This window comes from Myotis davidii, unplaced genomic scaffold, assembly GCF_000327345.1.
Source record: "Myotis davidii unplaced genomic scaffold, ASM32734v1 scaffold162, whole genome shotgun sequence".
NCBI classification, from domain to species: Eukaryota; Metazoa; Chordata; class Mammalia; order Chiroptera; family Vespertilionidae; genus Myotis; species Myotis davidii.
In genome coordinates this window covers 4,832,963-4,844,214 of record NW_006300036.1, presented here as the reverse complement: position 1 = coordinate 4,844,214, position 11,252 = coordinate 4,832,963, and the positions used below count along the sequence as shown (strand labels likewise).

The window sequence follows — 11,252 nt, the reverse complement described above, 5'->3', positions numbered from 1 at the left end:
GAGGAGCCTGCGGGTGGGAGGGGCGGGCCGGGCCGCCGGGAGCCTTCATGGAAGTGACCCCCGGCCACCTGTGAATCTACGGTTTAAATCGCTGAAAGCAGAGCTGGGGTGTCCGGGACTTGCTTCGGTGGAGCATTTCTTCGCCGCCTGCCCCCCGGTGATCCCGCGCCCCCTGAGCTGGGGAGCCGCGCTGTTAGGGGCCGACGGCACTCGCGCATCCTGAGTCCGGATCTCCGGGGTGCTGGCTCCCTCTGGAGCAGAGGCTGGACCAGATGAAAGGACCCGAGCAGTGGAGCAAATACATATGTGAAACTCTCTTGCAAAGGGGTCTGGGGGAAGCTCCACAGCTGAAAGCACGACCTGGAATTCCCCTCGTAAGCCAACGCCCACATATTTAAATTGAGGGGAGGGGGGTGAATAGCTGTAGCCCGAGAATTAAATTGACACGCAGACGTTGAAAATATGTAGTGGTTACGTTTTGTTCTGCTTGGATGCGGCAGAAAATCGTAATATTTACTATGCGTCAGCACTGGCTTTGCTGAGATATGACTTGTTTCTCCTTTTCCCTGTGCCTTTAGTTGTTCTGCCCGTTGAGACCTGCATGAGCGCCTGCCACTGAAATAGTTTATGTCAATGCAGATTAAAAACAGAAACTCCGCGTGAAGTGTGCTCTGGCGCCACGACACAAAACTTACAAAATCATGTTTGTGAACTGGGCAGGACAACAGCTTTTTAAATGTTCGTCTGCTTTAAAATCTCCTTTTCTTTCTCCTGTGAAGTTTATTCCATTGTGCTCACGATGACGGTTGGATTCGTTAGCAGGAGGACACGGGACATAACCTGGACTTTTCTGCCGTAGTGTCCTCATTTAGCAGATATTTATGGAACACTTACTGTGTGGAAAGCACTATCCTTGAGCCTGGACAGATACAAAAAATAACAGGCCCCTGCTTTACATCCTAGTTGAGATGAGATTGGGACATTGATAGTTAATATATAATAAATGAGTGCTGTCTTATTCAGGATGTGTGCCAGTAAACCATGACCTCAGAGAGCTAGGCTTTGCTCTGTTCCAGATGCCGTCTCACACAATTGACAGTGTTCCCATTAAATCTGTACAACAGTGTCTAAGGGAGAGTATTTTCATTCCCGGATCCGGAAGAATTTGATAAAACTGGCAATGAGATATTACAAGTGGAAGAACATAAAACCTGTACACAAACACAGATGTGAAGAGTAGCTTCCAGGCCTTATTTTTTTTTTCTATGAGTTCATTGATACTATCCATTTCCATGATTTCACTTTACAGCCATATCAGAAATTCATAATCTTGGGGAATCATGGATGAGTTTCAGGAAGCCTATGAAAGAAAAGTGTATACACATATTTTTAAAAAATTTTTGTCATGATATTTTCCCAAAATGGTTTATGACCTTTTCTCTCAACTAGAGGCACTTATTTCCAACTATCTGCTGGAAATCCACTTTTATAACCTGCAGATTCCTCCCCTTGTCTAAAATTGAACTTTTTATCACCCCTGCCCCCAAAGCTGCTTGTGGTTCCTACTGTGTTCTCTGCCTTCATGAATAGTATACCACCATCCATCCTCCTGGAAACTCCCACTTCTTCCCTATACTCCTCCTTCCCTTCTGCCCCATCTAGTTTACATCATCTTTTCGGTTGAATTTAGTTCAGTTTTATTCATATGGATTACGTGCTGCTATGAAGCTGATACTGAATCTAACAGTTCAAATTTTTAAAGCTAAGATTCAATTCTAGTTTGAAAAGAGCTTGATTTCTTAGGAGGAGGGAGATAGACATAAAGTGATCATTATAAGTTATAAAACACATTCATCCAAAACACCATTCACTTGGCACTCTGCTAAGTTCAGGGTACACAGAGTCTAACAAAACATACCTGGTTCTTGCCTCCTTCAAACATGTAGGTCATTAGGGTTGAAAACAAATAAATGTATAATTACATTAAGTACTATTAAGGAGACAGACAGATTTTGAGACTAACGGGGCATCTCCTCGAGGTAGGATGGTCAGGGAAGGTTATATTTAAAGTGGTTCCTGAAAGATATGACAGAACTCAGGGAAGAACATTCTAGGCAGAATAGAATTTGCAAAGATCTTATGACTTGGGGAACATGGAACAAGGCAGAAGGTTCCCTGAGGTGAAGTTAGGAAGGTGAGCTAGAGCCATATTATTAAGGGTCTTACAGATGGTAGTAAAGGGTTTGGATTTTTTTCACAAGTGCTGTAGGGACTTATTGAAGAACTAATGTTATATTTTAAAAGATCCCTCTGCCTATTGTATGGACTAAGGAGAGCAAAAGTGAAAAGAGGGAAGCCAATGAAGAGACTCGTAGAATTTATATAGTTAAGAGTTGATGGTGATTTAGATCAGGTTGAAGGCAGTGGAAATGGATAGAGGAGGAGAATTCCAGGTGCATTTTTGAAATAGAAATGATAGGCCTTGTAATGGATTGAATGTAGGAGTTGAGGAAGAGAGTGGAATCAGATTAGTAAGTAGAAATGTCAAATCAGCATCTTAACCAACAAGTCTGGAGATCAGAAGAGAGATCTGACCTGGAAAGGTAAGTATGAGATTGAATGTGTTCACCTAGAATGTTGAGAGCTAAAAGGGAAGAGAGAAATCATAGAAGAATTTTGAAAAGTGAGAAGTTATAGCCACAGAGATGGGAAGAAAGCCAGGAGAGTGTGGTGTGCATATGAGGCAAAAAGGTATTTCAAGGAAGTAGTGGTCAACTGTGTTTGTGTTGCTGAGATGATTGAAAAGTATCAGATTTAGCATTAAGGAGGTCATCGGTGACTTTGAGAAGAGTGGTGGGACAGAATGGGAATGTCAGGATGAATTGGGAGATGAAAAGTGGAGTCTTGGTATATAGAAAAATGAAATGTATCCATAGGGTACTGCAAGGACAGCGGAGATGGGTGCCTAACTTACTCTGAGGAGTTTAGGTAAAGCTTCCTGAAGGAGATGACCACTGTCCTGGATCTTAAAGGATGAATAGCGACTTGGGGTATAGAGAAGAGAAAACAAGATAAAGGTAACAACGTAAAGAAATGTAGAGTTCCAAACAAGCAGTTTTAGGTACAACATAAAGTACCAGGACTGATAGAGGTGGTGATAGATTAAACTGGAGAGGTAGGTAGGATCCATACTGTGAAGTGCCCTGTCTGACATTATCAAATAACTATTATATTCACTGTCTCATTTAGTCTTCCTAGCAGTCCTCTAAAGTATTATTATTTTATCAATAGGGAACAGGAAGTTTAGAGAGGTTAAGTAACTTGCCCCAGTTCTCAAGATTTGAACTGAGGTTGGTCTGAGACCTATTCTTCTGCCGGTGTTGAGGAAATTGATCCTTTTAAGTCAAGGGTAGAACACAGTGTTTTAAATTTTTAAAAAATTAGCTGGTGACATTTCAATATTAGACTCTATATAACACCCCAGATTTCCACTTTCTTTTGAAAAATTGGAAGATCAGGTAGGTGTGTGAAGGAGACTTTTGAGAGGGAGGAGAGAAGTAGGAACTATAGCTAGGTGTCCATGTTATAGTCCATGCAACATATAAGGACCTGAACTAGAGTAATGCTAATAGTAGAGATGAAGTGAAGGGACAAATTAGATAAATATAAAGGGTAGAGTGGCAGGTCTTGGTGGGTGGATGATCAGATGTGGCAAGTGAGTGAAAGAGGGAGAAAAGAAAAAGTCAAGGATCAGTTGTAGGTTTTATAGCATGATTAGGTGGGTGGATGAATGAGAACATCAAAGGAAAAGAATAGGGGTAGATAACTGGTTTATGACGTTGAATTTCAAGTACCTTTGGGATGTCTAGGTGGAGAAAGTCTTGATCACATACACAAATATGGGAATCATCAGCATATAGGTGGTAAAAATAATAACATGAGGTTTTTCAAGGGGTTCATCTTTTATATGTAGTCTGTCTCTATCTTCACAATTTAAATTTATGCACTCAGTATATATTACGTAATATACTGCAGCAATCTTCTAATTGGTCTCCTCTGACCCTCGTTTTTCCTTCTCCCAGTTCTCTGCAAAAATGTTCTTATTGTTTCTTATTTATAAACCTTAGATGACTCTTTTGGCTACAGGGAAATGTGTGTTCCTCAACATGTTGTAAAAATTCTTTTGCCTGGTCGATTGAGTGTTGACTCACGCACCAAGAGGTCACTGGTTCAATTCCCTGTCAGAACACATGCCCCAGTTGTGGGCCCAATCCCCAGCAGGGGGCGTGGTGGAGGCAGCCAATGGATGTTGACGCGTCAGTGTTTCTCTCTCTCCATTCCTCTCGCTCTAAAATCAATTAAAACATATATTTTTAAAAAATTTTCCATGATTTCACCCCCGTTTTCCTTCCTAATTACATTCCTCACCACCCTGTCACATGCAGCCTGTGTGCCAACTACCCCAGACTTTTTGCTATTTTCCCACTGTGCACCTTGCCTCTAGCAAAAGTGTAGCCTCTGTAAATTTCCCAGATATTGTAGGTAGAGTGAATTGCTTACTCTGTGCTTCCCCAGTCTTTTAATTTCTGGGTCATACCACATTGTCTTTTAATTATTGGCTTGCATGTGATATGTACTCTCCAACTAGACCATATGCCCTTTGCTTGTGGGATTCAAGTCTTGTTGATCTTTGCATGCTCAGCACATGGTATATTAGGTATTTAGATATATGAATGTTTGTTGTGTGAATAAATAAATGAATTTTGGGGTTCAGTGGACTGGGAACTATAGGAACGCTTCACCTAGCCTACTTTTCTGCCACCATATACTAGGGTATTTCTAAAATCTTCCATTGCTTTTTGATCATCATTATAAATGTAAGTCAAATTAGTTATCATTGTTACCATCAGTAACGTTTATTGATCATTAACTTCTCTAAGAACTTTACATGTATTTATTCCTCATAACATTTAGATGAGGAAACTGAGGCACAGAGGAGTTACTTACCCGTATGTAGTAAACGGAGGAGCTAGAATACATCACTGGCTTTGGACTATTGATGCTGTTTATTCAGACCCATGTCATTTTTCTGCTAATTAAGCCCCTTTAGCTACCTATCAGGTCTAGACCTGTTCTCTGTGATTTCCTTTAATTTCTTTCAGCATTCACTATTCCTTTAAGTTAGGTTTCTCCTCTTCCCCCCTCCTCTCCCCCCGCCTTCTCCACATCTTTCTTTGTTTTATATATATATTTTTTTATTTTATTGATTTTTTACAGAGAGGAAGGGAGCGGGATAGAGAGTTAGAAACATCAATGAGAGAGAAACATCAATCAGCTGCCTTCTGAACACCCCCTACTGGGGATGTGCCCCCAACCAAGGTATATGCCCTTGACCAGAATCAAACCTGGGACCCTTCAATACGCAGGCCGACGCTCTATCCACTGAGCAAAACTGGTTAGGGCTTCTCCACATCTTTCTACCTCCCTTCTACTAACTGACTCACTGAGTTATAGTCTTTCCAGCTGACTCCAAAGATAGACACATTATGGGTCCTTTTAGTTTAGTGAGGTTTTTTTTTTATATATATATAATGGTTTTACTCAAGGAAGATGGAAAATTAACAAAAATGAGGAAGTTATAAGCTATGGGACCTCAAGTTACCCTCTCTGGTCCTGACTAATTCTGGATTCCTTGATAAATGGTAACTGAAATGTATGGAAGCCTCTGCCCTCATCTTTAGCCCCAAAGGTGATATTCAGCAGACTTCTCTATTCCCATGGACCCAAACCCTTTGGATTACCATGGCCTCTCCTCACAATGCCCTGGTCTTGGTTTATAGATGTGAAAATGAGATCAGAGCAGGACAGAAGCTGTACGGAATGTCTCATCTAGGACTTATTTTGTCTACTTGACCTTCATCTTAATAGCATGCATTTTAGTAAGCCTGAACCTTCAACTTCAGGATGTTTTCTCTCACCAGTTAAGTTTCCTATGTGATTTCCTTAGGTGTTAAAAAAATTAACATTGAAGCACATTTTATGTCTTTCAGGCCTTAGAAAATTTGCGTGTATATCTGTGTGAAAAAATCATAGCTGAGAGACATTTTGATCATCTGCGTGCAAAAAAAATACTCAGTAGAGAAGATACTGAAGAAATTTCTTGCCGAACATCAAGTAGAAAAAGGGCTGGAAAATTGTTAGACTACTTACAAGAAAACCCCAAAGGACTAGATACCCTTGTTGAATCTATTCGGCGAGAAAAAACACAGAACTTCCTGATACAGAAGATTACAGATGAAGTGCTAAAACTTCGAAATATAAAACTAGAATATCTGAAAGGTAAATATCTCAGGTATCCAAGAGTTCATTTAAATGTAACAATGCTTTTAGAAGTAAAATGCAAAACATTAACAAAAAACCCCAGAAATGATCATTTTGCTTTCATTGAAAAGTTTAAGCTTCAGAATTATATTCATTTGCATTTTTAACTTATATATAGTAGGATGTCATTATACTGGAAAAGTGGAATGTCACTTAAGTGGAATATCACTTAATGTTCTATATTTATATCCAGTTAACAGTATAATTTATAGAAAATGTAACTATAATAAAGTCCCAGTGTACACAGGGGTTTGTTTCTAAAGTCAGCAGAATGGCAGATTAATCTAGTCAAAAGTAACTCCTGAAAATGCACTTACACATAAAGAATAGTGTGTAAGCAAAGTATTTTAATAAGTCCAACTCAGTTTTCCTCCTACCAGTTGATCACAAGATAAAGTAGTTGGCTGTGTTTATAAGAATCATGTTGTATAAATTATACATAACTTTAAACACTAGAATTATACTCAGTCTGGCAAAATGTGAGAGAGGCATGAGAACTGAGGTGGATGAAGGAATAGCAAATTTATGTCTCCTGTTTCACCCTAACCCCAGTGCACACACTCACTGATTGGAATGGTCTGTAGAATTGCCTGTACAATTTAAATTCCCCTCTCGCCCTAAACCCCATCTCATTCTCCATCTCTTTCCAGAGCAGTTACGTTAAATGTGAATATGATGTAGCTCTACTCCAGCTGCTTTAGGCACTGGGAATACAGAAATGAGTAAAGTGCATGCTGGAACACAATGGAAGTTTCCCCTTCTGAGCCATATTTAAAAAAATAGTTTCTATAGCATGGAACAGACATGCTGACTGTATTGTGAAGTTGAAAAACTAGTGGGAAAAAATGATATATAAATGTGCTTTATAGACTTCAGGTTTTATATAACATTTGTCAACTCAGAAGGTTCTGTGTCAATAGATAGTTGTGGGTTGAATATTTTTGCTAAGCCTAACAAAATAAACTGTGTTTGTGTTTATTCTTTCTGTATTGAGGCTAATAGTTGGCTATACCCTTTTGATATGGTAAAATTCTTTGATCAGAATAACTGCCATCACTTAAGTAAATTGTTAGGTTGAAAATCAGAACATTATTTAATGTGAAGGGGAAACCTGGGATCTAGTTCTCTCTTTTCAATGAAACAGTCCTGGAATGCTGGGCATGACTTCACTGTTTCTGGGCCCCTGTTTGCCCATCTTTAATAGTAAGAGACTCAAAAAAAAAAAAAAATAGAGGCTCTCCCAGATGACCTCTAAAATCCCTTCCACTTCTAACACCCTGTGATTCAAGACTCAGTAATTAAGATTCATTAACTCACCCCAACTGGTTTGGCTCAGTGGATAGAGTGTCAGCCTGCGAATAAAATATATTTTTTTAAAAAGATTCATTAACTCATAGAATTTTAGCTATACCCTGTTTAAATTTTGTTTTTATTAGATAATGGTTTTTTGTGCCGATATGTTAAAGAACATTAGTTATGAAAGCCATTTCTTTCTCTTTTTTTAATATAATTTTTTATAATATTTACACGGCTAATGGTCTATTCTTTTTAAAAAATATATATTTTATTGATTTTTTACAGAGAGGGAGAGGGATAGAAGAGAAACATCAATGATGAGAGAGAATCATCAATCAGCTGCCACCTGCATGCCCCTACTTGGGATTGAGCCTGCAACCGGGCATGTGCTCTTAACCAGAATCAAACCTGGGACCCTTTAGTCTGCAGGCCGACGCTCTATCCACCAATGCAAACCAGCCAGGGCTGAAAGCCATTTCTTATTTTATGAAAAATTTTAAGGACTACTTTATTTTTCCCAGGTCTTTCAATGGTTAAGGATATAAGTATACGAAGTGAGTTTATAGCATGTTATTTAGCTTCCTTGAGACTATTTCCTTACCTAGAAAATGTATATAATTGTATACACTTCATAGTTGTTGGGAAAAGCAAATGAAATGTGAAATGGATTATGCAGAATTTATAAGTTATTTAAATTTTGTGTGGTAACTAGTTTGTAATATTTAAAATTGAACTCAATTTTCTTGTTACTTTTTATTAACATCTGAATAATTTTATTGTAGGACTAAAATGCAGCAACTGTGAGCCTTTTCCAGATGGAGCCACAAACAACCTCTCTAGATCTAATTCAGATGAGAGTTATTTCTCTGAAAAACGGAGAGCATCCACTATGTACCATCCCGAAGGAGAATCCAGCACAGCCCCCTTTTTTTCTACTGATTCATCTCTGAATTTGCCTGTCCTAGAAGTAGGCAAAACTGAAAACCCTACATTCTCTTCAACTACACTTCCCAGACCTGGGGACCCTGGGGCTCCTCCTTTGCCCCCAGACTTGCAGCTAGACGAAGAAACTTGTGGAAACTCTAGTGAGATGTTTCTTCCCTTAAGATCACGTGCTCTTTCAAGGCAATGACAGTTTACAGCCTCTTCTATTTTTTTAATAATGACTAATATTTGGAAGGATATGAATCTTTATAAAACTGCTATAATGACTTATTAACACCTGATACATCTCTTTTTAAATGCAATGTAAGCACACTTTGTAAATAGACTTTTGTGGATACTCTTAGATAGCTAAAGTAAATCATATTGATCATGTACTTTTAAGAATTTTGTGGGTTTTGGTTTTTTTTGTTTTTCATTTTATAGGTATTTGCTGTTTTCACATTTTTTATGTTTTAAGACCAATTTTAATAGGGAACATTTCTCTATTTGATAATAGAGTCTCAGACTGGGAATGATGTTTCTCAGTGCATTTGTGCTAGAAATTTTCACAGTCTAATAGTCCTTTCCAACCATTTAGCAGTAAATTTTCAGGATGAAGCTGTTTCTAAATCTCCTATATAATAAAAGCCTAATATGCAAATTGTCCCTTCAACTGGGAGTTCAACTGCTCGCTATGACATGCACTGCCCACCAGGGGGCAGCATGGAACATAGCAGGCATTGGTGACGTGGTGCTGGCAGCGGGTAGCAGCGGGTAGCAGCGGAGGCACTGCCGGCCCTGATGGGCCCTGACGAGAGCAGGACTGCAGTGGAATGGTGGAGCAGGTGAGCAGGCGGCGCCAGGCCAAGGCAGGTGTGAGCAGGGCCCGATCGCCCCAAAGACAGCGACCAGCGGCGGCAGTGGGGGGTGGGACCGCCACCTGGCTCCCACGCGATGAGGGAGCTGAGTGAGGACCCGATGACTCAGGTGGAGGGGGGCGCACGGGGCCCTGGGGCCCCAAGTGCTGCCCAGGGCCCAGAGGTCAGCTGGGACCTGTCCTTCCTCACCAGACGCTTGTGCTTCGATCACCGGCCAGGCCTAGGGACCACACCCGTGCACAAATTTCATGCACTGCGCCTCTAGTTGATAATAGAGCCAATCACTAATGGGAAAAACTGTCAGTGAACCAAAAAAAATCTCTTTCCTACTGAGTTTGGCTTGCAGACACAACAAAATCCCCTTCTGATGCACAGGAACATAGGAGTTTGAGCCACCTAAAATCTCAATTTGCCAACATACATCTACTAACCTTACTAATTCACACTTTCTTAAGATTTTCACATTTTCATTCCTAAAGAAAAATCTTTACAGAAACCTGTTATTACATGTAATTTGATGAGATTTTTAAGAAATACTTTTTCTGCACTTTTCATTTTCTTTTAATGAGGACCACTGTGCAAGTTAACATAACTGGAACAAAATGTTTTTTTCCCATGTGTATGTGTTTGTCTGTTTTTAATACTATTTGGAACAATCAAAGCAGTTAGATTTTTCTATTATATAACAAAGTTTGACTAAATTTGTGCATTTATAAATTATGCCCTCATTGTGTTCATTTAAATTATAATTCTATTTTCTGATCTCCATCTAATATATTTCCATTAGTTGCAAAAAACGGAGATGGAAACATGCTATTAACAATAAAAGTTTTTGAATTGTGCTGTGTTTCGGAAGTTTCAAACTTTTCAGTAGGAAGAAATATATAAAACAGTTATTTTATATGTACTAATTTTTATAGAAAATATTGCAAGTTATGGGATCAAGTTGTATTTCTGGATAGACTGAGTTTATCACTCATGAAGAAGAGTGGCATATTGGTTTTAAAAAATTGTAAAGACTGATTTTTTTAGTGTAAACATTTTCTAAGGATTATGGAGAAACATGTTTCATGTCCAATGTAGCATAAGAAAATAGTGGCATTACATTTAAATAAACCTATTTTAAAAGCAGAAGCAGGCTTTTCTTATTATTAAAATTTGATATGCAGTTGTTTTTTTAAAATTTAAGTAGGATTTACTCATAATCAAAGACCATAATTTTTTTTATTATTTTATTGATTTTTTACAGAGAGGAAAGGAGAGGGATAGAGAGTGAGAAACTTCGATGAGAGAAACATCGATCAGCTGCCTCCTGCACGCCCCCTACTGGGGATGTGCCGGCAACCAAGATACATGCCCTTGACCAGAATCGAACCTGGGACCCTTCAGTCCACAGGCCGACGCTCTATCCACTGAGCCAAACCAGTTAGGGCTCAAAGACCATAATTTAGATATGCTAGAGTACCTATATTTATAGTTTATAACACTGAGTTTTTTCAGACTTTTGAATAGCTATATAGACAATAAAATATAGTTGTGTTTTTTTAAAAACAAATTTAGGTTTTTGGGTTTTCTGAATCCTATAAAGTCATCCCCCCGCCCCGCCCCCCCCGCCATTAAACACTGAAAACAAGCCAAACACTGAAAACAAGCCATTGCCAACAAATGTTTAAATGAATGATTGACATGATACAATTAAACTGGTTACTGGGTTGATTAATTATAGCAGTGAAAAGGTTACTTTTTACAGATACCATATTATCAACATAATAC

General features: G+C 39.0%; 1 protein-coding gene across 1 annotated transcript; it reads left to right on the top strand.

Moving 5' to 3' along the window:
* Positions 1-12: 12 nt before the first annotated feature.
* Positions 13-9,262, top strand: BCL10 (B-cell CLL/lymphoma 10). Its single transcript, XM_006776253.2, has 3 exons — positions 13-374; positions 6,051-6,339; positions 8,460-9,262. Exons 1-3 carry the CDS (start codon positions 273-275, stop codon positions 8,807-8,809), a joined length of 741 nt encoding a protein of 246 aa, XP_006776316.1. The 5' UTR covers positions 13-272; the 3' UTR covers positions 8,810-9,262.
* Positions 9,263-11,252: the final 1,990 nt, after the last annotated feature.

Bases quoted from the DNA above. Each gene is read 5' to 3' on its own strand.
- BCL10 (XM_006776253.2), top strand. From the start codon at position 273: ATGAAAGGACCCGAGCAGTGGAGCAAATACATATGTGAAACTCTCTTG. The intron at 375-6,050 runs GTAAGCCAACGC...TATGTCTTTCAG, and splicing joins CACGACCTGGAATTCCCCTC to GCCTTAGAAAATTTGCGTGT. The intron at 6,340-8,459 runs GTAAATATCTCA...ATTTTATTGTAG, and splicing joins AAAACTAGAATATCTGAAAG to GACTAAAATGCAGCAACTGT.